The 26514-nt window shown below is 48.0% G+C and overlaps 1 protein-coding gene and 1 pseudogene across 1 annotated transcript in view; one reads left to right on the forward strand and one right to left on the reverse strand.

Annotated features, from left to right (window-relative positions):
* Nucleotides 1–5978: 5978 nt before the first annotated feature.
* LOC149356569 (uncharacterized) lies at nucleotides 5979–7685 on the reverse strand (annotated as a pseudogene).
* An 11055-nt stretch (nucleotides 7686–18740) lies between these two features.
* LOC149356570 (organic cation transporter protein-like) overlaps nucleotides 18741–26514 on the forward strand; it is a 41836-nt gene continuing 34062 nt past the window's right edge. Inside the window, exons 1-4 of the mRNA XM_089576378.1 lie at nucleotides 18741–18891; nucleotides 20826–20994; nucleotides 23719–23866; nucleotides 24575–24660. Of these exons, the coding sequence (XP_089432504.1) occupies nucleotides 18741–18891; nucleotides 20826–20994; nucleotides 23719–23866; nucleotides 24575–24660 (554 nt within the window). The remainder of the gene's footprint in view (nucleotides 18892–20825; nucleotides 20995–23718; nucleotides 23867–24574; nucleotides 24661–26514) is intronic.

A 26514-nucleotide genomic window follows, 5' to 3' on the forward strand; every position in this document is an offset into this window, starting at 1 on the left:
GTAGACATGTGACGCACTCCGCCAGACACCGGAGGAGGAATGGCGATTTTCCCTTGCGAAGCGTACTCGACGAGGCGCCGGAGAGAAAAATCTCAAGGAGGGAATGAAAGGAGAGGAGCATGGCGAAGTAGCTTGGCGAAGAGTCTTTTAAAATAATATATGCGGCCGCGCCTTCCAGGTACGACGCCTCGCTATCAGAGAGGTAGAAAATATTTTCGACCAGAGGGTAGTCAGTTGCCCTTTAAGTGTCCTGAAATATTTTAGCCTGAGAACAGAGTTTTATAAGGTAGAAAAACCACAAGAATGAGAGAGATGCCACTACTAACGACAGAAGTCGTAAGTAAAGGGTAATTATCAGAATTATGACAAGTACTGTTCCCGGAGGCTAGGCGTTTCATACTTCTCTTTAAAACAGTGATCATGAAGCCTTTGGTGCACACGCGATGATTTTGAATAAAGCGGCAGGAAAATTTGAAATTCAATCTTAATGGCAATAAATTCATCTTTTGCTGTCAAACAAACATCAACATGGTAGTCTTAAGAAGGTAAAGATCGAATTTCACTACAAAGGAATATTGGACGTAATTGTCCTCTTTTTCTGTTTACATATTCCAGCGTGCATTTATTTATCGAAGAACCCACAGCATCAAGAATTTACAGTGGGAGAGGCTACAATAAAGAATACATAAACTGCACAGCGTTAGCAACTGATATTTTTTAAGTTGTATCCTACTATATATGGAGAGTAAACAGAGGCAACTACACCTAGGAAGAGTAAAAAGTATGAAATGTAAAAAGTCCATTATGATTGCGGGACGAATTTTTTTTTTACCCTTAAACAGGCAAGCAGAGTAAAAAGGAAAAAAAAATATTTTTCACTAAACCTTGCACCTAGCCACTAATAACCTAGGAAATCGAAACCGAGACGAAATCAATGAGGGGTTATTTGTGCACAAAACTGCTCAAGAGACAACATTTAAACAAAAATTGTGAGGGGTACTCTCTGTTAAACAGATTATAGAGCGAAAGCACAGGCTCTTGCAGCAATTGCCTGGAACAAATTTTTTAAATGACCGTAGCCAAATTTAGAAATCATTGCATCGGGCTAAGTGAGTTATGGTTGGTTACTGATTTTGATGCAAATTGGCCAGGTCAAATTTTTAGAGTGGCCTGAACCAAATTTTGGAAATGGCCATAGCCAAATTTGGAGGTCACTACCGTGTTGGGCTTCCTCACTAAAGTATGACCTCTGGAGAATTAGTCCTATTTACATTCACAAAGAAGGAGGAAACTGAGGCTCATTGCACTAACGCGCTGCACGATGACAATGCTAGGCGTCTCGGGACAACCAATACACCAAATTGATATAAACTTTATCACATTTTCCTCATCGCCCTGACAACTGGTTCATTATGCCATTGCACGCAAAAAAATCACATTTACGTTGCGTCTATATAACAGGTCTACGATTCCTACCGCATTCGCTACAACAGGAACGAACACTAAACCAGATACCATACAACCAAACTTGCGGCACAGGATCATTTCGCTCGCCTTTTCGTAGCTACTAACTTTTTAACGAAGCAAATATAAACAATGCTATTAGCTAGTAGACATACTTCAGAACAAGAACGATGCCTCAGTGCTCGTCGACCGGCACCTTCTAGGCTTGGTACATGCACAGATCGAGGTTAACGTAATTCGAAATCCAGTACTGAAATCCCCCCAGCACAGGCACTTGCAATTCACAACCACAGGAAACTATAGTGCATAGTCCAGTTCGTTCAAAAACTTGTCGCGGATCCCGAATTCACAAGGTCCATGACGAGAGCGCGTAAACCGGACCACACACGTAAAAAAGCGCGCGGAACGCAACGGCCGCGAACGGCGCCGGCCTTGGAATTAGAAGTTCCTGCTTCTTTAAACATAACCGTCGTACAACTGAACAGCCTTCCTAAATGTACGGCAGTAATAGCTGACAATAGCTGACAAAGAATTTCTTGGAATATCTTTAGCAACCGATAGGAGGATCCTGGCAGAACAGCGAGGGCTATCCGCAAAACTGACAACGCCATTGCCCGCGTGCGTAGCGAACATGTGCGCACTTAAATCTTCCAACCCTCGGTTCGTGCTCCAACCCACAGGCGCGGCATAATGACTAACCTTGCAGGAGCATCAAACACACATGCGCCACTAATTAACCATAGAGTAAATAAGAAAAAACCACCTACCTTTAGCAATTTCCAGCGATCCAAAGGAGACGGCGTCCACTCTTGACGGAAGGTACTCAAATATCGCGGCGTAGTGGGGAATACAAAACGAACCCAAAAATTAACGGAGCTCGCCGCCAGTGGCGCGCGAGATAGATATTGTATCAACGCTGCGGGCGCCTCCGTTGACGAAGCGGTGGCGCTGTGGTCGTGTTAATGGTTCCGAGCAGAAAAACTGTGCTCTCACAAGGGAGGAACTTTTCTTTACTAAGGCGCTATGTTTTTCCGGGGCCGTCGGCGCGGGTCATGGCGGGTGTCGTTGCATGCACATAAGCGTTAGTTGCGTCATCCTACCGAGCTCCGTACGGGCTGTGTGTGCGGGCGGTGTTGACGACTTTTTGATGGCGCGGAAGTAATTTCTGCCGTCTGGGCTCAGTAACATGCACTAAAACTGCGTAGCATAGAGCTGTTTTAGCATTTTGCGGGCACCTAAATGCGCACGCCGCTACCATGGTTCAGTCCCGCGGTCTTGGGAAGAGCGTCAGTGGCTCTTGAAGATTTCTGCTGCTTCGAGCGTAATGCTCATGCATTGTAATCTTCCGATCCCTGCTGCGCTTTGGGTGTGGGTATCGTGGTAAACGTTTGAAATCAAAAGAAAGCTACGGTCACATTGACGGATGTGTAAAGCAACGGATTTGTACAATATTCAAGCTTTCTGCTGCAATGATATGGAACTCTTTCACTTTAGAGTCGAAACACGAAATTGATGTTTTAACCTCCTATATATAATGTTACGAGAATTTGCAAGGTGCCCTGCTTATTGCGTATAGGGGGCCTTTTATGTGCTGTGGCCGTGGACGTAGAAAAGACGTTGATTAGCTAGAGCACAATATGACGCTGAAAGACGGGAAGAGGTCCTCATCGTAATGAAACATTCACGTGAACAAAGCAACTCAAAATTTTTGGAAGCATCTTGTACAGTCAATAACTGCTATCCTGGTCATGTTCAGAAGTGAAATAGTCTTGAAATTTAACAGAGCAGATTAGAAAACAAGTAAGATTCGTGGCGTGACCGGACATGCAAGTACGTTACGCATTTAGAGACCTTTTTCCAGAGATCTGATGCAGCTCTGCGACCACAGTACTGTGAATGTTTTTTTTAATATGGTCCAGAAGATTTTCCACATCGTAATTATACAATGCAGATGCATTAAAGCACTAATGTTATCTCACTGAGCTGCCGCAAAAGCAAGCAACGCAGATGATGCGCTTCTTGTTGAATGATTTCGCGCAGTAGTCGTCCTCAATACATTCAGCGAAAGCACGGGGCAAAAGTAATAATAAAAAATAGGCAAAAAAAATTGATGCTTGAAGAGAAACTAGCTGTGGTTTAAACTTTGGTTAACCATGGTGAGAAGCGAAAGCTTCCTTTGCATGGCTACGTTCACAAATGCTACGCACACTGCCGAACGGATTGTCGGTAAAGCGTCCATGAAATGCACGTGTAGCCGAGTCGTCACACTCGCTGAGTCTGATCACAAAGTCATCTTCCGGCGCTCCTTCTCAGTTGAAAACATCTCCGCGTCCAGGGCCGAAGTTGGAGAAGCCTGCGACTCTGTGTCGCTGGTTAGTTAAAAGGTCACGTGGCCTCTCGGCCAATAATCAGTTTAGGCCGCCGCGGTGGCTCAGTGGTTACGGTGTTCGGCTGCTGACCCGAAAGACGCGGGTTCGATCCCGGCTGCGGCGCTTGAATTTCTTTGGAGGAGAAATTCTAGAGGCCCGTGTGCTGTGCGATGTCAGTGCACGTTAAAGAACTCCAGGTGGTCGAAATTTCCGGAGCCCTCCACTACGGCGTCCCTCATATCCTGAGTCGCTTTGGGACGTTAAACCCCATAAACCAAACCAAACCAAACCAATAATCGATTTAATCTCCACCTACCACGGTAAGGAGGTTGCTCACAGTCCAATGGGGCAGTTGCCACCTGCCACGGAGGGCAGATTGTGATGACGTCAGTAGGTCACATGACCTCTCCCAACCAATAAGGGAAATTCAAGGATAAACTCAGTGGTGTTGCCTTCTTGAAAACCTGGCTTTCGCTTCAAAAATTCAGTCCTGAACAGGAAGTGAACCCGGGACCACCATTATCTGCGGGGCAGTCGCTCTTCCAACGAAGCTAACCGTGGCTGTTGTTGATTGTATGGCGAGGCCGAATCGATCCACAACTCTAAGTGAAAACGATTCTAGTGGCGTATATGTTTATGGGAGTCTCCCCCCCCTCCCCCTCGGTAGAGCGTGTATGAAATTTGTGGAGCACATCTGTGAAGTTTATGATTGCAACATGGCCAGTTTTATGTCTGGAGATCGACCACTTAGCACAATGATGCCTCGTGATCATGAGCATTTGAAAATCATTTTCTACTCCGCTCCACTAACGATGGTATCAGAACAGTTGATTCGGTGTACCAACTGACTATACAATTGTATCATACATGCCTATATATGTGCGTTACAATACCGAGAAAAAAAGTACAACCTTGAAGGGCCAGAACATGAATGGGACAGATTGGAATCTGGCTTTAGTTGCAGCATTTTGGCAAATTCCAAATTATGTTTCTTTAGGGTAGTTGGCGTAAAAAAAATTCAGTGGGCACTTTGACTGTCTAAAGTGTGTAGAGGCGAAAGCGTTTACCGAACCACTTTGACTGCCTCTGAGGCACTGGTGAAGTCACCACTGGATGACGTCACACATAATTAAGTACTAATTACTGTAAGTAGCGACAAATTACTGATTAATGGCTAATTATTGATGAATTACTAACTACGAATTAGCTGCTAGCCAATGACGCCTAAGCTTCGCCTTCAAGGGTTGAACGCGACCGCTTGTTGCAGCGCTGCCAGGGAGTCCACGGAACCCCACCACCCGTTCGGCTCGATGCCTTCCCCTTTGAACGCAACGCTTTAAGAGGGAAGGAAATGGCGCAGTAATTCTCTGTCATCTCGGTGGACACCGGAACCGCACCGTACAGGAAGGGAGGATGTGGGAGTGAAAGAAGAAAGAGCAAGAGGGGCCGTAATGAAGAAAATGAACATTGTATTTGAGGAAAGGAAATTATGCAGTAACTGTCTCGCGTATCTCGGTGGACACCCGTCAAAAGCATGACACCTCTGCTGATAAGCTTCTGCGGACAACCTTTTGTCGACAACGAGGAGGCATTAAAGGCTTTCGCCTTAATGAGCCAATAATATTGTGTATTCGTCAAAACCGAATCCGCAAGGCACCGAAAGAGCTCTTTCACACATTTAGGTTTTGTTCGAGGTACAAATTATGTTTTTGTCTCCCATCTTAACTGTCTAATTCATACTTATACTCACGGAACTGAAGGCGACTCTTCGGAGCTATTCTCACTTGGAAAATATTTTCCAAAATTTAATTCATGCATTTTTTTCAACATCGGTAATTTTTCTTCCATTCAAGCGCCCACTTTGTGATGTCGAGTTCGTGCAGCTAGAAAATGGGGCATAATTTTTTGTTGTGCGAATAACAACGAAATAAACTTATATGCCTCTTGGCCGCTGTGGCTGTATCCTTTGGTTGCTGTTCTCTCATGCAAATATAGCAGCGCATTGACCCATAACAGTATCCTCGTGAGGCATTACACTGCGGGGTGGAGACAAAGGTTGCAATGCAGCAACGTACAAAATTCGTACAAACGTGCGGTCTGAGATCTTATGTGGAACGTGTGAGAAATAAGCGGATCAAAATAAGTTCAACAACCAGCAAGTTCCACATAAACCTGCATGGTTCGCTGCGGGACCGCCTGTTCCACATAAAGAAAAACAAATATAAATGAAAAATTCTTTTTGCTCCACATAATTAAGCGTGATCCAGATAAAATCCTCCTTGTTCCAGTAAAACTGGTGAGCTGACTCATTTTATGTGGAACATAAGTGGAACAAGATTAAGAGTGATGTAATAGTAGCGTCTACCTTGGCGAGCTCAGCCGGGACTCCGGGGAAGTAACTTGGAACTGCAGAAACCTCGGCACCCGAGTCTACTTTGAACTGAGTTGTGTAGTTGTCGACTGTGATATCCACATGCTTGGCTTTAGGTGGCGTCTCGAGAGCATACATTTGGATAGCATTGAGTTTGGCCTGCCTCGGCTTCCTGGAGCGGCAAACTTCAGCAAAATTACCTTTCTTACCGCAGCTGATGCAGATAGAGCTCTTTGCCGGGCACTCTGAGCGTGCATGATATGCGCGGCCGCAGAAGAAACAGACCGGAGTGTCACGATAGCGTTCCGACTTCACGTCCATTGAGCGTGTTCTGTCGTCGACCGGCCGTCGCGAAAACTTCCGAGTCGCAGCATCAATATTGACTATGCTTTGCGAGGTGGCCTGTGCGAGTGAACGTTCCTTGTCCGCGTCCTCGGACTGACGCGCTTGCGTCCAAGCTTCTTTTAGAGTTAGCTTCGGGGAGCAGCAAAGCTTATCGGAGAGACGCGTGCCAAGCAATCCAACGACAAACCTGTCCCGGACCAAGCGTTCTTCCACCGCCGGTGACGGGTAGTTGCAACGTGTGAATAACTTGAACAGTTCGGCGTAAAATGCGTCGACACTCTCGCCAGGTTGTTGAACGCGCTTGTGAAAGCGAGACGACTCATAGAGCTCATGACAGGGATGCACGAAGTGCTCCGTGAAGCGTTTGACAACTGCGTCGTAGGAGGCTAACTCGGCAGCGTCGAGTGAAAAGGTGTCTAGCAGCGAGCGAGCTTCCTAGACCATACAGTACAGAAGCGTACGTACTTGCACGTCTTGCGGAGCGTTCCGTAGTCCGGAGACAGCGGCATAGTCCTCGAAGCGAGACTTCCATGAAGACCAACTTGCAGGGTTGCAGAAGAAGTCGAACGCGTCTGGCGGCTGCAGAGTGAGGCCTAGCCACTGGGCCTGCTGGCGCTTTCCGGGAGCACCTGTTCGCCGTTGGCGGTCATTGAGAGCTGCTTTTAAGACTTATTTTTCACGCTGCTGTCACTTCTGACACCATGTTGCGTGGGCGTTCCCGTGCTGTCTTGCCGGGAGGCCGTGAGAAAGAGAGAGCCAGGCGACCACTCCGCTCCAGGACCAAACACAAAGTGATTTATTCCAAACCCCCTACCTGCGCTTCAGCTTAAGAGGGCGCCACTATTAAGTTCATAGGTGGCGACCACGACCCCAAGGTAGTTTCGTGGCTAACCAGTGACACTGAAGGTTTGCTAAAGCATGGAAAACCCCCGTCATCAATGTGATATGCTTGGACCAACTCTGTGTTTGATCCTTATGCTTGAAAATATAGGACTGAGGAGGGAGAATATAGGAATGTAGAATATAAGACTGAGGCATGAATCTAGCCACGTTTGCTGGATGTATTCGCCACGCTCAGGCAAGCACTTACTCAGTTTCCAGCCAGGGAATTCCAAGTTGGTAAACGATGGCATCATCCTATCTTGCATTCGCGCCGCTCCCAGCAAGCCATGCTTCCATCTGATCGAGGAAACTGTGAAAGGCGAAAATACCAGGCTTGATGACGGAGATTTCCAGAGATGCAGATCGGGAGATTATTCATTTATTTATTTAATCCGATACCCTCATGACCCACAGGGAATTACTGAGGGTAGTGGTACATAGATATAAAATGAAACAGTCACAAAAAGGAGGGTAACGCATATATAGACATGCCTGCAAAAAATGATACGCATGATCGCAAAAAGAAAACGAGCTGCAAGAAAATACATGATTCGAAAAAGCGAAACAAAAGATTAATTAGGAGCACCAACACCAAAACGAATAAATTCACAAAAACAGTCGAAAAACGTTGCAAGTAAACACAAAGATAAGTAGTAGAATGTCACCATTTGTAGAAACATTCGTAGCAACTGTATACGATGGCAGAAAGCTATAATGTAGGGGTGCGTTTATTAGGCGTCCTCAAGAGACCGAACCACCGTGCAGGATGTGGCAGCGTAGACGGGCGTAGCCAGCACCAAGAGAGCGGGGCAACTTCGTCGTCGTCAGGCGCAGCGCAGTGTCGGCGCATGGCGGTAGCGGAACCTGTCACAGTTGGCACACTACAGTTTCCCCCCGGCGAAAAGGAGCCATCCTGGCGTCTTAAGGGGAAGGAAGAACAGAGGGGTCGTAGTACGGCTTCAGTCGGTCGACGTGGACGGTTTCGCGGCCACGGCGACGCAAGTCCGCAGCGGGTGCAACAGGCTCAGCAATATAATTGACCGGAGATGTTTGCTTGAGAACCCGGTAGGGACCATGATACCGATGCAGCAGTTTCCGCGAAAGGCCGGGAGTTGTGGGAGGCACCCAGAGCCACACAAGGGAGTCGGCAGGGTAGGAGGTAGAGGCCGCGGAAGTGTCGCGGTCATGTTTTTGCTGCCACTGGGTCTGCGTGGTAAACGAGCGAGCAAGCTGGCGGCATTCTTCGGCGTACCTGGCAGCGTCGGACAGTGGCGTGGACTCGGAAATGTCGGGTTGGTAGCGAAGAAGAGTATCCATCGTGCAGGGGGGCTCTCGGCCGTACAGATGAAAGAAGGGAGAGAATCCAGTGGTGGTTTGTGTCGCAGTGTTATAGGCGTAGGTGACGAAGGGAAGAACTTGGTCCCAGTTGGAGTGGTTGGCGTCGACGTACATGGACAGCATGTCACTGAGGGTTCGGTTGAAACGCTCGGTCAGGCCGTTGGTCTGAGGGTGGTAAGACGAAGCGGTTCGATGGATAATGCGGCATTCCTTGAGGAGGGCCTCAAGAGCGTCAGACAGGAATACGCGTCCACGGTCGCTGAGCAGTTCTTGAGGAGAACCATGGCGAAGAATCAGGTTCTTTAGAAGAAAGGAAGCCACGTCGCGAGCGGAGGCAGATGGTAATGGAGACGTTTCAGCATAACGTGTGAGATGATCCACGGCCACGATAATCCAGCGGTGACCAGCGGGAGTGGGAGGGAGGGGGCCGTAGAGGTCTATGCCAACGCGGTCAAACGGGCTTGCAGGGCAGGGTAACGGCTGCAGTGGAGCAGGCGAGATGTGAGGCGGACATTTACGCCGTTGACAGGATGGGCAAGATCGCACAAAGTGGCGAACAAAGCGGTACATGCCACGCCAGTAGAATCGGAGACGCAGACGCGTATAGGTTTTCAACACGCCGCCATGTGCACACTGGGGGTCCGCATGGAAAGCGGCGCAAATGTCGGTGCGTAGATGGCGGGGGATCACTAGCCATTTGCGTCCGTCGAACAGGTAATTGCGACGATAGAGGAGACCGTCCCGAATAGAAAAGTGACGGGCTTGACGTAAGAGGGAACGGGACGAATTATCAGTCGTAGGACTCGAAAGGAAGTTAATAAGAGTGGCGATCCAAGGGTCTTTCCGCTGCTCGGTGGACATGTCGGCAGTGGCAAGCGAGGACAAGTCGTAAGCAGACACAGGAGCAGGCGATGAAGCACTAGGTAACGGCGAGCGGGAAAGAGCGTCCGCGTCATTATGCTTGATGCCAGAGCGGTAAATGACATGAATGTCATACTCCTGCAATCGCAGAGCCCAGCGAGCTAGGCGGCCTGACGGGTCTTTGAGAGAGGCGAGCCAGCACAGGGCATGGTGGTCGGTTACTATACAGAACGGGCGACCGTAGACATAGGGACGAAATTTTCCAATAGCCCAAATGATGGCCAAACATTCTCGTTCGGTAACAGAATAGTTGGCCTCCGCTTTGCTCAAGGTCCGACTGGCGTAGGCGACCACATATTCACGGAAGCCAGGTTTGCGTTGAGTGAGAACGGCACCCAGTCCAATACCGCTGGCGTCAGTGTGGATCTCAGTAGGCGCAGTCGGGTCAAAGTGGCGCAGGATGGGAGGCGAAACCAAAAGGCGGCGCAAGGTGTCGAAGGCGTCGTCGCAAGCAGGCGTCCAAGCGGAGAGGTTGGAGCTGCCTGCGAGTAGCTGGGTCAGAGGAGCGATGATCGTGGCGAAATTCAAGATGAAGCGACGGAAGTAAGAGCAAAGGCCAACGAAGCTACGGAGCTGCTTCAGTGAGGTGGGCTTCAGAAATTCGGCAACTGCACGAAGTTTGGCGGGGTCCGGAAGAATGCCGTCTTTAGAGACTACATGTCCTAAAATGGTGAGTTGTCGGGCAGCAAAGCGGCACTTTTTCAAATTCATCTGGAGCCCAGCATCAGTAAGACAAGTCAGAACGCGCTCGAGGCGGATGAGATGAGAAGAAAAGTCCGCAGAAAACACGACGATGTCATCGAGATAGCAAAGACAACTCTCCCACTTGAGTCCACTAAGGATAGTGTCCATCAGGCGTTCGAAAGTTGCCGGGGCGTTGCAAAGGCCAAACGGCATGACGTTGAACTCATATAAGCCGTCAAGTGTTATGAAGGCAGTTTTTGAGCGATCAGCGTCAGCCATGGGCACCTGCCAGTAGCCTGACCTCAAATCCAGCGAGGAGAAATACTCAGCTCCCTGCAAGCAGTCCAGGGCGTCATCGATTCGTGGCAGGGGATAGACGTCCTTGCGTGTGATGTTGTTGAGCCGGCGGTAATCAACACAGAACCTGATGGAACCATCTTTCTTTTTTACCAACACAACAGGAGACGCCCAGGGACTGTGGGAGGGCTGTATGACACCCCGACGGAGCATGTCGTCCACGTGATCAGAAATGACGCGGCGCTCAGAAGCCGAGACACGATAGGGGCGCTGGCGAAGAGGGGCGTGTGTACCGGTGTCGATGGTGTGCACAACGACAGACGTACGGCCCAAGGCAGTCTGAGGAAGATCGAAAGAAGAACTGAAGCGCTGGAGGAGGGCGACGAGTTGATCACGTAGCGCGGGTGGAAGGTCGGCGTCAATGGCACGGTGGAAGACGTCGGAGGGCGGTGGATCATTCTGAACATCACAAGAGCTGAGCACATCGACATCGAAGGAAGCGGTGGTATCGAGAATAGGGTAGGGAAGGCAGGAATCAAGTTCTTCAATACGCCCGAGGCATTCACCTCGGAGCACTGCTGACGGGCACGAAGATGGGTTCGAGACGTAAATTGCACTTTGTCCATGGTCGATCGTCAGAACAGCAAAGGGAAGCAGGAGGCAGGGATGGCGGGAAGCGGTTTCGGAAGGCGTGAAGAAAACAGTTGAATGAGGGACGCCGACACAGGAGAGCGGCACGAGGGCAGCAGAAAACGGAGGAATGTCGGTATCAGTCGCGACCACAAGTTTGGCAGACTGCGTAGGTACGTCGCAAAAGGAAGCGTCACACAGCGGAGAAAAGGCGATTTCAGCTCGAGCGCAGTCAATAACGGCACGATGAGTCGAAAGGAAGTCACATCCCAGGATGATGTCGTGTGAGCAGTGAGACAGCACAATAAACTCGATGGTGTACAAAACATCTTGAATGAGGACACGGGCCGTACATGCGGCTGAGGGATGAATGCGCTGTGATGAGGCGGTGCGAAGCGAGAAGTCAGAAATTGGGGTAGTCACTTTGCGGAGTCGGCGGCAGAGAGCTTCACTTATGACAGATACTGCAGCGCCCGTGTCGACGAGGGCGAGAACCTTGGCACCTTCCACGAACACTACGATTACATTAGCGGGACGACACGGAGGACTTGAGGAGTTCGAAACAAGCGCAGTTCTTGCCCCCGGAACTGCGGCTGTTAGTTTCCCTCAAGCGCGGAGCTAGAACGTCGCAGCATCGGAGAAGGGGAACGGCGTCGAGGGGAAGGCGATCGGCGAGTGGTGTAAATTTGGCTATCAGGGGAAACAAAGGGGGGACCAGGTGGCCCTCTCGGCGAGGATAGTTCGGCATCGTACGGGTAGGAGCGCAGGTCAGGTCGAGAAGGCGGAAGGCGCTGGCGGCAAAGCCGCGCGACATGGCCGGGCAGACCACAGGCGTAACAGATGGGTCGGTTGTCCGCAGTACGCCAGGGATTGGTAGGATGTGGGCGAACCCTTGAAAACGGAGCTTGAGACGGGGGCTCAGACGGCGGCGGAGGACGGAAAGAAGGGGCGGCCTGGTAGGAATCGGTTGCCGGCGTATGTCGTGGCCTGGCCACCGCTTGGGCGTACGTCAGGGGTGCTGTCACAGGCGCGGGCACAGGGCTGGACGGTAGCAGATCAGCGACTTGGTCTTGCACGACACGGCGAATGGTAGGAGCCAAAGACGGGGTCGAGTCAGGAACTTGGCGAGCGGGGTCTTGAAAATGGGATATGAGGGAAAGCTGGCGAGCGACCTCTTCACGAACGAAGGCTTTGATTTGGTTGAGAAGAGGGGAGTCCTCAGGAGTAGTACCGCCCAGGGCCAGAGTGGAGAGGGCTTCGTCGCAGACACCGGCACGCCGTGTAGAAGCGCGCTGCTTGCGGAGCTCGTCGTAGCTCTGGCAAAGCTTAATGACCTCACTGACGGTGGTGGGATTTTTCGCGAGGAGCATCTGAAATGCGTCGTCAGCGATGCCTTTGAGGATATGGTGGATCTTGTCCGCTTCTGGCATGGCGGCGTTGACACTTTTGCAGAGGTCAACGATGTCCTCAATGCAACTTGTGAAGGTCTCGTCGGTGTGTTGAGCGCGGTCCCGTAAGCGTTGTTCGGCACGGAGCTTGCGCACCGCAGGGCGGCCGAACACTTCCGCAAAGCTCTTCTTAAATACGGGCCAAGTGGGTAGGTCCGCCTCATGGTTTCGAAACCAGAGGTTCGCCACGTCCGTGAGATAAAAGATGACGTTACTCAGCTTGATAGTGTCATCCCACTTGTTATAGCTGCTCACTCGCTCATACGATGACAACCAGTCGTCAACATCTTGGTCGGCAGTCCCACTGAAGAGGGCAGGGTCACGCTGCCGGATGGCGCCAGAACAAATGACGGTGGTTGAACTGGCCGCCGGTGTTGGGGCAGTCTCATCTGGCATGGTTGACACAGGCGGCAGCGTACGGCTCCGGAGTTCCAGGTTGGTAGGGGACGAACTCAGCACCTCCACCAATTGTAGGGGTGCGTTTATTAGGCGTCCTCAAGAGACCGAACCGCCGTGCAGGATGTGGCAGCGTAGACGGGCGTAGCCAGCACCAAGAGAGCGGGGCAACTTCGTCGTCGTCAGGCGCAGCGTAGTGTTGGCGCATAACTTCGTCGTCGTCAGGCGCAGCGCAGTGTCGGCGCATGGCGGTAGCGGAACCTGTCACAGTTGGCACACTACAATAAATAAAATAGAGTGCATACGAAAAAAGGAAGAGCTAAATACACAATATTCAATACAAAGTGAACCAATTGAGGCTATGGTAAACCATAATGTAATGACAACATTGTCCTAAACTCATCAACGTCCTGTGCAGCTACAATATTTGGTGGTAGGTGGTTCCACTCCGACGATATTTTCGCAATAAAAGAATTTATGCAGGATGTTGTCCGGCAACGTGGAATGCCAACTTTCCGTGAGTGATCGATGTGGGATGAAAGATATGTTGGTGTTGTGATCAATGCATCTTTAAAAGTAGAGCTCATGTTGTAAATTTTAAAAAACAGACACAGACGTGACATTTTTCTGCGCAGAGCAACAGGGGTTAACGACAAACTATTTTTGATTTTGGTGACACTGGAAGCACGATCATAGCGGCGCACAATAAAACGCGCTGCTCTATTCTGCACAGCTTTTAGGGCGTTTATAAGTGTGTTGGTGAAAGGGTCCCATAGAGAGTTAGGGTATTCTAATTTTGAGCGCACAAGTGACTTATACAGAAGAAGCTTGACAGGGGCTGGTTGAAAGTAAAAATTGCGCTTTAGGTATCCAAGCATGCGATTAGCGGAAGCTATGATAGAGCTGGCGTGTGCTTTCCAAGTTAGATCTGATGTTAGAATGACGCCGAGATATTTATAAGATTCCACGGGTGTTAGCAAGGAAGTAGAAATAGTGTAGGCAACGGGTTTTGAATTTTCGCGACTGGAAAATCGCATTACTTTGCATTTAGTCGTATTAAGCGTCATTTGCCATTGTGAACACTAGATAGAGATAGTGGTTAGGTCTGCTTGAAGTAATTCAACTTCATTCATATTTTTTATTTCGCGGTAAACGACACAGTCGTCCGCAAAGAGTCCTACTGAAGATGTTACATTGTTAGGCAGGTCATTAATATATACAAGGAACAGCAAAGGACCTATGGCAGAATCTTGTGGGACGCCGGAGGTCACAGGAATGGATGACGAGTTAAAGCCATTAGCATGTACATACTGCAATCGGTTAGAAAAAGCTCTCAATCCATCTTAGCACGTTATGTTCAATATTAAGTTTATTTGGTTTGTAAAGAAGTAAATTGTGCTACACTGTGTCAAATGCTTTGCGAAAGTATAAATAAATACATTAAGCCTCGTTGCCATGATCAAGTATGAAGCTAATGTTGCTCGTAAGACTTATTAATTGCGTTTCGCAAGAGAAGTATTTTCTAAAACCATGTTGTGCACAGCTGAATAAAGGAGATGACTCAAGAAAGTTCGCTAGGTGAGACAGGATGACGTGCTCCATTATCTTGCAAGGAATGCTCGTTAATGATATTGGTCGATAGTTGAGTGCAAGGTGTTCGTCGCCTGATTTGACCTTACCCAATTTCCAGTCATCTGGGAGTTCACCGTCTTGTAGGGATTGCTGAAATAATTTTGACAGTATTATGGCAGAATATACTTTAGTGTTTTTCAAAATTTTACTACTGACAATATCTGAAAGGATGGTTTCTAAAATTAAATCGGAGACCAATTGTGTTCTTCAGGAAAACGATGTTTCTAAGCACCGGAACAGTGCCGTTATTCCTTATATCCACTCCATACCGCACCGCCTGAAAAAAATGGGGCGCACAATTTAAAGTCGACGCTGTGTTTTCTCCTCGCAGAAAAATTAATCAACGTGCTGAGGCGTGCAACGAAGGCGTTTCCCATTACTATGGAGTAGGGCCGGAGGTGTGTGTTCCACAATATACGCCGAAAGGAGGGTCGACTGCGTCAAAGGCAGTGTATACCGGATTCCCCATTAATGAGGTGGATTATTTGTCGGTCACACAAGACAATGTCTGAACGACCACCTGAGAGAGCACAGTAATTGATTGGCCGAGGTAGCCGGTTCAATTTTAGCTCTACACATTTCCCAACCCGAACACACGTGCACCGCTTTGCTCCATCAGACGACAGTAATTCTCAAGCAGAAGGATCAAACAGTAAGAGAGTTAGTCGAAGCTTATCACATTGATAAGGAGGGTTCTGCATGCGTTAACAGACCGTCAGTGTCGCTTGCTAGCTGCGAAACTGCCTTCATTGAGAGGGTACTTTCTGGAAAGCAAGATAGGAATCAGCAATGATGCAGTGTTGCTTTCTGTTGTTTTTTTTGTTTTTATTGGGTGTTCTGGCGGGAAAAGTATAACTTTAGGTGTACTTAATAAATAACCAGTTGGAAGTCAGCACACGTGTTCCCATGCTTGTTTTGTCTTCGTCTTTTTTTTGCGCTCTTTACAATTTACTTCATTTATATGCACTGCGCTTGAAACATATCTTTGCAATATTCTTGGACGCTGCACGCCACCCATTCAAAAAGCATAGACGCCTAACTTTTGGGTGCGTGTTTTTTTCTTTGTTAGGATGCGGAAGGCATTAATATAGATGGATTACCACGCGGTATTCTCCAGGGCCCGCTGAATAATTTACAGTTGAATTTCTTCCTCATGCTGTTTCTATTTCAGTTTAAGCAGCCGAACAATGACTATGTCGTCAAAATGTGGCCACGCACCCCAAAACAGAGCAATTCAAAAGTTCGTGCAAATTATGGGAAACGCTAATTTACCAGGTTCCCTGTGCTCGTAACAGGATAAATCTGAATGTTGATTTCTGCGTGGACAAAATTATATATAAAAGCAACAATAAACATTACCTAACTGGAACAATATCCAGTTTTCTTCACTCTAAACGAACTTTTCTGCTCAATTTCTACTCTCATAATAACCATAGCACGTTGGTTGAATGTGCCAGTGAGGGTGGGGCAGTGATCGCCCCTTACATTATTATTTTGCGCCCATTGATGACGTTTGTACAACAAATTAGAATTATCTTGGCTAATTGATTCTTGGTGTATACTTTGTGTATTCCTGTAGCTGTTGTGTGTGTAACTACCAAAGTAACATGTCTATGTCGTCCACACACGTCTAGAGCACTGGGAGGCCGCTCTTGCTTGAGCACTGATGACAACCGCCGCTGTCTGGCCGGCAAAATGCCGCTTTTAAAGAGACAGACAGTTAAATACGATGGATTGGAGTGTGTATGCAAGATTAGATCAAGTTTAGAGCCCTTGACCACTGGCAAATGACACAAATGTACACCTTAGTGCTCCGTTCGAGCGCTCTAGATAGGTGTGTGTGGACGGCTGTACGTTTTAAGGCGTGTTGTTGAAATGTTTCTATTTTTTTGTGTTATAATATTGCCACGCGCCTAACGCGCCGCGCGGCCTCCGCGCTGAGTCGAAGACAACGACGAAGCGGCGGTGGGCTCTCGAGGCGCGCTTGTTCTGTTCGGTGTCCTGGAACCTGCTGCTGTAATTAAAAGAAGGCTCCCAGTCTTGGGTTCTTCCCGACGCCTATCTCCACGGCCCCTCTGGTCGTGACACTGGTGGAGGTGCGGCAGATGCTCCCTACTCCTGAGGACGACTCGACGCGCCCGACTCCTACGTGACATCTTAGCGCTTAGCCATACAGCTCATCGACCAACAACAGCGTATCATCCCCAAACCAATGGTCTAACGGAACGGCTCAACAAAACATTGGCGGACATGATCTCGATGTACGTCGACGTTGAACACAAAACCTGGGATGGGGTCTTGCCTTACGTAACCTTCGCATATAATACTGCGACGCAGGAAACCACCCAGTTCACCCCGTTCCGTCTCGTGTATGGCAGAGAGGTCCGTATGATGCTAGACGCCATGCTGCCGTACGGCGACGCAGAGCTCCCCCCTGAAGCAGGCCACTTCGTGGAACAAGCAGAGCAGGCCCGTCAGCTGGCCCGCTTGCACATCAAGGACCAGCAATCCGCCGATGCCCGACACTATAACCTTCGGCACAGGGACTTGCACTACGAGCCGGGCGACCACGTGTGGGTGTGGACACCCGTGCGCCGCAAGGGATTGTGCGAAAAGCTTTTAAATAGGTATTTTGGCCCGTACAGAGTCCTGCGCCGCCTGAACAGCGTCAACTATGAAGTTGTCCCCCATGGAACTGTGATCGCCGGCCCTCAGCGTCACCGGCCGGAAATCGTGCATGTAGTGCTCTTAAAGCCGTACTTTGCGCGTGACTGAGCGCTGTATGCACGCTTCGTTTCGTACCTTTCTTCCCTTACCCCACGTGTGTACTTGACTCTCCCCGCATGTCATCTAGCGCGCATTGTATAGTTCACCTCACCCCTATTTTTATTCTTTTTTTTGCTCATCCTCCTCTCCCTGTACATATCCCATTCCACATCGAGACGATGTTTGCTTTCGCGGGGGGGGGGGGGGGGGGGGGGGAATAATGCCACGCGCCTAACGCGCCGCGCGGCCTCCGCGCTGAGTCGAAGACGACGACGAAGCGGCGGTGGGCTCTCGAGGCGCGCTTGTTCTGTTCGGTGTCCTGGAACCTGCTGCTGTAATTAAAAGAAGGCTCCCAGTCTTGGGTTCTTCCCGACGCCTATCTCCACGGCCCCTCTGGTCGTGACAATATCATTCGAATGCTCCGCCAAACTGTGTTATGGTGCCCAGGCTTCGTCAGGCTTCTCTTCCTTCAGGCTTGGCTGCCTCTTCCTCTGTAAACAAAAATAAACAAAAGAAAGATTCGTCTCTTAGGCAGCAGTGGTGAGCGTCGATTTTGTACGTCGCTTTCCCACCCTAGCTCGCAATGCCCTCCTTGCTGACGCGAAGTCACTCCATTCAGGTCTTCCTGTGAACACGAAATCGCTTGGGGTCAGCTTTTTCAGCCCAGCGCCTGTCCTGACTCGCTTCTGTCGTTTTCATATCATCACCATTATCACCATCAGCCTAACAGCAGCCGCGGTGACTCACTGGTTGTGGTTCTAGGCTGCTGAAACCAGAAGACGCGAGTTCGATGCCGACTGCACGATCGCATTTCGATGGAGGCGAAATGCTAGAGGCTCGTGTACTGCACGATCTCAGTGCACGTTAATGATCCCCAGGCGGTCGAAATTACCGGAGCCCTTTACTATGGCGTTCTTCGTGGCTTGAATTGCTTCAGGACAAATCCCATGACCCAAACCAAGCCTAACTACACCCCCCGAAGGACCAACCCTCTCTCCATGACCTCTAATAAAATTAACCCTGCCCTCCATCAGCTGCGGGACCTTATTTTCGAGGATTTCCTAACCGCATCCGGCCGCCTTACACTCTTCTACCTAATGTAAGCGTAGCTATAACCTGAAATATTGCTTTGTTCATGTGTCGGTTGTATTACCGACACCCTATTGCAAGCAATGCTACGTTTCGCTTGTTGCAGGTATGGCCGCAGGCAGTCTCGTGTTTTCAATGCCGCTGCCCATTATTGCCGGCCTGCTGACGGCTCTTGCGCCCACCTTCTGGCTGTACAACCTGGGACGCCTCATCGCCTCCATCGGCATCGGAGGCATCCAGAATGCCACTTTCACGATGGGTACGTGCGGGGGGAGTGAAGAGTGCTTGTCAATGATCGCTCCGCAGCAGCGCTTCAGATTCAGCGCCATAATTTTGCAGGCAATAGTAAATGTGTTTTATGAGTACCCTTCATAACAAAAGTGGCTGTGGCTCTACTCGCTGCTTCTGACGACATCGCCCATGTGATCTACGTGAAATCGGCGACAAAAGTGACCGAAGATGCGCGACCACCAGCCGAATATACTGGCGCATCACCTGGGCACCCGAAATTCAGAGATCGCGACTATGCATGGCGAGTCCATACAGCGCGCCTGCGGTGGGGCTCATCTAGAAGCGTGTACTATGTTTACCTTGGGCTTGGTGCGAATAGTGACCGTCATAATGAGTCGGCAGGCTAGCGGGCCTCTCAGCGTGTGTAGGTAATCCCATAACGCGTCACCAAGAGTACCTCATCTCAGGAACAATATTTCCTTCTTTAGATTTCAATAGCAGTGCGCCGCCGCATGCTGCCCAAATATGATTCGCGTATCGAACATCTCCGGAGACATTTTTGGTCGAATGCCGGATTGGGCACGAATGAACACGCCATGTGTAGTCATGATAGCAGAGTGCCTTGCAATGCAGCTATACATTTTTGCGCCTTTACTGCCCTGCTTTGAACAGAAGATCACTGCGTTACATATAGCTGCTAGATCCATTGAATCATACATACCCATTTTTCTTAAAACACATTTTGCGGAAAACATACTAAATATTTGAAATAAAACTGGTAACCTATGCTCATATTGGAATTATGCATGGTCAGGTTTCATTTTTTGCTTTATACCTACAGAGTCAAAAAGTGTGCCATTTCAGGCATAGCAGTTTTCGAACAGCTTTGTTGAGAACTAATTATGGTGCTGAGAACCTTGCTTACTAAATAATATATTTACTAAAGAAACTCCCCCGCATTACTAAACTTGCACATAAGCCTAATGGCCGTCATGACTTTAATATGAATGCAAAAACCTTCCTCTCTTCATGTCCCTTATTTGCACTTTCTGCATTTGGTGCTGTACAAATATGTATTACCATTTTGCTTGCGTGCTGTTGTTATTGCCTCTTCTTCTTCCTTTTTTTTTCTTTTAACAACGTAATAGTATACAATGCTTTTGTCTTATTCCCTGCTTGATGTATCATTGTTTACTTTTGTATAAATTGTATATGTCGTATTGCAAATTGTATTCTTACGTCATCCTACTGAGTAATGCGTGGGTGGCGGGGCTCGGTCAGGCAAAAGTGATCTGCCTTTTGTCCCGTCGCCTCGGACATAGTACCCCTTAAAATATCAACCAATTAATCAACCGATCAATCATTCAATCTTCAGCTGAATCCCTATCAGTTCAATGCCCGCAGTTTTAATGTCGCTGCATATTGCCTCATGCGGTGTAGCATCAGTTTACTGAGCAGCGCTGTTTGCTAATCGCTCATCGACTTCAGTGCCATAATTTTGCAGTAAGTACTCAAACTATTCGATGATTACCGTTGCTTTCAACTTTGGCTAAGATCTCTCTGCAGAGGCTAACATAGCGGGGGCGATGGCTGGAGAGCGAAAAGATGTCGACGAATTAAATGTTTGCGGGTTGAGAGCACAAGTGTAGGTGTGAATTCGCAACCGCCCTTGGTGCGAGGCAAATAGGCTGAACAGTAGAACGACAAGGCAAATCGCGTTCATCTTGATCGGTGCCTGCAGAGAGCGAAAGATTTTCCTGGTGTCTGCTAGCGCCTCAATACAAGCACGAACTCTTGAGCTTTTTCAGGGTAGCGCCGCCGAACGCGAAGGCCAGCCGAAAGCGAGAATAGTTGGTCTAGGGGTTGCCTTTCAGAAAGGGTTTTTTTCATTTTAATCAGACAACTTTGTTTTGTCTACCGAGTAGTTCATGCAGAAGTTCCTCTTTTTCTGTTTTTGTTAAGTGATCGAGGTCCTGTCTACCCGGCACCGACCTCTAGGGGTGCTGGTCGCCAGCGGTGGTTGGACTACGGGACTCGTAACCCTGACCGGCATTGCGTGGCTGATGAGAGACTGGCAGCAAGTGCAGATAGTCATATCACTCTGCTACCTAATCAACGTCCTCATCTGGCTGTGAGACTGGAACACTTCTACCATTTTCTTTCATTTTCATTCATGGCATGGGGTGTTCGATACTGCACATAGCACTAACGAAAATATGCCGACCTAGTGATTCTTAAACCGATACAGTCTGCGTCCGCATTTTCAAAAAACTAGCTCGCCTTAAAATAGCTTATCATAACTTTTCTTTCTTTATTCTGTTGCGCACACCTAAAAAGTTCGTTCTGCTGAAAATATTAAAACCATTTCGAAGTTCCCTCTAATTTGGGGTTTTTTCATGCACGGATAAAACAGAAGACGCCACAACTGGGCTAACTTCAACTTGTTCTCCTGTTCAGCGCCAAGTGCCGCTGATTCGCGCTATACCAACTGCCCATCTTTTGTTCAATTATGGATGAAGCTTCGACAAAAAATTTGATCTCAGCCCGCTCCTATTAGGCAGCGGTTTCTCACAGAAATTAGCGGTGCCACTGTGAGGTCGCTGCGTAAAGAAAAAAAAAATGTACACCGGCAGTCACACGATATGATGCGAGAAATCTGCGTATTGGCTTTACTTTTGACTTTTACATTGGCCGCCTTCTCATTGCGCCTTTTAAATAGATCTCGCCATCGCTTTTTCGTTCAGCTGCTCCGATGGCTTCTGCTGGGTGAATGCTTGTGTGAGCTGGATGTGGGTGGTTGGGTGGATGCCCAAAAGTGCGTTCACCCACCAGAGGGTGCATCGGAGGCTCGGGCCCCCAGGGTGCATCGGCCGTCGCGGTGGCTCAGCGGTTACGGCGCTCGGCTGCTGACCCAAAAGACGCGGGTTCGATCCCGGCCGCGGCGGCTAGAATTTCTTTGGAGGAGAAATTCTAGAGGCCCGTGTACTGTGCGATGTCAGTGCACGTTAAAGAACCCCAGGTGGTCGAAATTTCCAGAGCCCTCCACTACGGCGTCCCTCACAGCCTGAGTCGCTTTGGAACGTTAAACCCCATAAAACAACCAACCAGGGTGCATCAGGCCCCCAGGGCGCCCGGACGGTGCCTTAATCCGCTGCGATCTGCTGCATGCCCTGGAGGGTGCAGGCTTCCCACGCACGTGCCGACAGCGACTTTATCGCTGCAAGACGAACTCACTGATGACGCAGTAAAAGTGGGAGCAAATGTACACCTGCTAGCTAAACTTTCAACGACGAATTGCCCTTGGCAATTCCCGCTGCCATGACCAGACGCTTTAAACTCTTGTTTTTAGTAAAAACTTATTCGTTAGTGATATATCGCAAGTTAGCGACAGTGAGTATTCGCACCACATTTGATCTGTGCGAGGAAATATACCAACAATAACGAAAATATACGAAAGTCATTGAGATGACCTGAAACACGGGTTCGATCGCGGTCGCGGCGTTCGAACTGCCATGCAGGCGAAACTCTAGGGGCCCGTGTACTGTGCCATGTTAACGCGCATTAAAGAGCCCCAAGTGGTTGAAGCTTCCGGAGCCATTCTCTACGATGTCCTTCATAGCCTGAGTCGATTTGGAGTGTTAAACTCACATAAAAAAAATAACTGGTCTGGATAAAATGGGCGTTTATTCTGACATATAATCTATACGGCGCAATCGTTACGAGTCCATTTGGTGAAAGGCGCGTGCACAACAGAGATTTCCGCGGGTAGAAATGAAATCTGTGGTTTCATTAAATCAGGAACAACTGTTTAAACAATTTTCGTAGTAGGTCTTGCGTGTACAACTAGCCCTAGTTAAACAATTCTGACTAAGTTCCCAATGTTGTGAAATAGCGTCAAAAAAGGACATTCTATTCCTGTTGCACTATACAAGGTGTTTCACCTAAGATTTTCGAAATTTTTAACAGTAGGCTTTTTCAGTTAGAACAGCGCTTTTTTTGGGCACAGCATTGTCGTCAGTGTTGTACATTAGAATACAGCTAAGACGTGCTAACTCTCAGGTTGGTGGACTAATATTGAATAGTTAACCTTTTAACTGTTACAGATAGGCTCCTTTTTTGAAAGGCGTATACGTGCCGCAATTAATATACATTCCAATTTTTTTACAATTTCGAAAACGCGGTTACCCTCGGTGCTGTGGCGCAACAAATTCTGTCTGTTCAGACGAGTTACCCGCACTGGAGAGATTACTTTGCCTGCAAGCTTCTCGAATGCGCGTCTATTTTGGCGCGATGTAGCCAAAATTTGTTGGGCCACAGTGCCGACAATAACCGCGTTTTCTAAATTCTATAAACTGATATGGATACTAATTACGGTGTTCTGCACTCCTCTGAATAATTAAGGAGCTTAATAGTAATAGTAAAAAGTTAACTCTTGAATATTAGTTAACCAGCCTGCTGTTAGCACGTCTTAGCCGTATTCGGATGTATTACATCGCTGACAATGCTATGTGGAAAAATGCGCTGTTCTAAATCATAAAGCCTATTTTTAAAAAGTATGTAAAGTCTTTGGTGAAATATCCTGTACAGACTGACTAAGAAGACGTCGATATTCTGAATCTAGTTGCCTTTTTTTTCTGAACAGTCTCTAACTCATAGCCCGCATGTTTTGAGCGCCTCGAAGACGCCCCCCCCCCATAAAAAGAAAATGCTGCGAAGTCTATATTTCCCGAAAAGGGGGAAGAAAGCACAGGAAAGCGTGAAAAACATATTGAGGCAAAGCGTTCAGCGGACCTAGTTTATTAGCCATTCTGGGATCCTAAACAATGCTCTCATGATTCGTTTGTGTCTCTTGCAGTTTTATGGCCGAATCTCCATTGTGGCTGCTTGCCACCAAACATTTTAAACAGGCGGAGAGAGTGCTCAAACGGGCCATCAAGAAGAACAACGTCGCTGAAGTCGATGTGAATGACATCATTAAGTCGTACGAGGACAAAATGGAGAGGGTGAGTAAGAGAGCGTCGTTCAAAAAAAGTAAAAAAAAAAAACGCAAGCTGCGCAACGTGGCTGCAGCCTATTTTTTATTTCGACACACATCTACTGTCACGGTGCTCATTAAGCGCTTCCTCTGCCACTTTGATTCTATTTTTAATTTTTTTTCATATTTTTGTTTAACTTCATGTCCCGAAACTGTTGGCTGCTGAATTCCTTGATCACCTGGCGCACCGACACGCGTCGCACAAACCTTGGAGCAGGAAGTTCCGAGCAAAAACCACTGTTTATGATTGCGCAGTGCCAAATGTCCAAAAGTACTGCTTGCTTGATGCAATTATTGTGTCATCCTGCACAAACGCAACGGCTCTACCATGCAGTGCAGTGTTTGAAGTGGGCGTGCTTAATCAGTAATCTAATCTATCGTTGTTGCATGCAGTCTTATGGGTTAAAATTAATTCTGTAGTGTTGTATATCAGAGTTTTGAGAAAGTTTTCCGATTCGCAAAATACTAAAAGGTATGCTATCAAAGCTGGCAATCGTGCAAGAAAAAAGGTGGTGTACGAAATGTCTAAGGCGCCTGCAAAGTTTGCAGCCCATGGAGACTGTCAGACGCAAAGTTCATTGAGACATGAAAGCATTCAGGGATTGCCAAAAATAATTTTCAGCGTTAAGTGAGCGCTGGCCTAACTGAACGTTGTGTGTCCTGCTCGGGCTTACAGGAGCGGTCACTGAAGAAGCCGACGTTCGCTGCGCTCTTCCGGTACCGGTGTATACGGAAGACAACGTTCATCATGACTTTCATATCGTAAGAATGCCACTGCATCTCTTGTTACTGTCGCGTTATTTTAGAGTGCAAATAAATCATCTCATGTCTACCAAGCGCTTACGCTTCTTCTAAGCTTGGTACGCACAAATTTACAAGACCGATGCGCTGGGATCGACCAGGTGTGGGCGCAAGAAGACGCCTTCCTCGTGATCGACCAGGTGTGGGCGCAAGAAGACGCCTTCCTCGTTCCCTTCTTTCGCCCCTCTTGTCCCCTTTTTTCCCGCCCTTTGCTCCTTACTTTCAGGTGATTTAAAGCAAAACTGACTTTTGAGGCATCGCACAATGCCGAGCAAATGCCTGACCAGGCTATTCCACATTTACACATATGCCTACAAAATTTCACACATTGCGAGCAGGCTTTCTTGAGAAACTCTAAATTTTTACAAACTGCGTCACTTTATTCTAAGAAGGCTGAGGTCTTGATTTGATTTCTTGGGAGCCTCCAGATCCTTGCCTAGCAAGGATTGCCATTAAGGTTGCCTTACCTTTTTTAAAGCGTATAGTATTAGCTAATTTTAAAGTTTTGCCTTTATTATCACTAGGTATTACAACCAACCTTTTAGGCCCTCTACACCACCGCTGGTCTTCACATTTGTATAAAATTCGCGAGTAAACAATTTTTCTACAACCTTCCCTCGGGCCATGATATCCTTAGGTGCTTACGTTTCACTAAACCTACCAGAGCACAATAGCAGCGCATGTTAGCCTTGAATGCTTATGCGTCACTGAACCCAACACAACACTACACGACCTTTTCACATTGCGCCTCCACTGCCCCGGTTATACAGAAATAATACTTCTCACAGTAACTCAATTAAAGCAAAAGCAGTGACTTTCATACTTTTCTAACTTTGCAATATTTGGAAAAGCTGCAACGTAAGTAAACTGTGCCCCTATCAACTGCATACACTAGAGGCTAACAAATATAGTAGCTTCTAAAGAGATGTCACTACCGTGAACTGTGTGATATGCCAGACGACAGTGGAAACAAGCACCTAATTTCAAACAATACAATAGGCTCAACTCCTGACCCTCAGGAACCAATAATCTCTTTATTGGTTTGCTAGCTTGTGTTCGAGATATTGTTATTCATTGAGCTCCTTATATGGGGGCATTCGATCGGGACATAGCATTTATATTCTGTCATAGCGCATATGTATCGTGTTCGGCGTCGTACTTTCCATCAGAGCGCAACATATGGGCGAGTTGGTTACGATATGTGGTGTCAGCCAGCGTGAGTACGAGACTAGGACAATCGGACGACGAGAACGCTCATATCGTCTGATTATCCTATAATTGAATTTATGGCCTTCGATGCCTTCATATTTTGTCGGAAGCAACGTTTTCTTTTCTCTGTGTTAAGGTAGAGTTTCCAGGAGTAGTTTTTTTTATGTATTTGCTCTTCAGTGTTTTACAGCTGGTATAGCACGGGGCTGCTTTCAGTGAATAGAATGTTTCAGTTGCTTTTATTGCGCATTCTGTACTGATAAAATAGGACCAAGGTTTGTATCGGTTTTCGTCATCCATACCAGCAAGAAGAGCAATTAACATTAATATAAGAGGATCGCTTCAAGTCGCATGACATTAAGGGTGACCGCATGAGAGACAATTAAGTCATATGTGAGTGAAGAAGTGCACAATAAGGTTTAAAAATAAAATTGCTCTTGACTGCCAGATAGACAATAAAGACCGAGTCGGAAAAGTACGCTTTAGTTACACCGGCAGATGTTCCCAAGTAAACAGCAGATGCAACCCATTTAGTCCTTCCCTTGCTGGTGCCAGATGCCGCTGTATCAGTATGGACCTGCGGTGTGAAAGCCGCCCGCACTCTGT

Source organism: Amblyomma mixtum, chromosome 3 (assembly GCF_055824585.1).
Source record: "Amblyomma mixtum isolate Tamu chromosome 3, ASM5582458v1, whole genome shotgun sequence".
Taxonomy (NCBI): Eukaryota; Metazoa; Arthropoda; class Arachnida; order Ixodida; family Ixodidae; genus Amblyomma; species Amblyomma mixtum.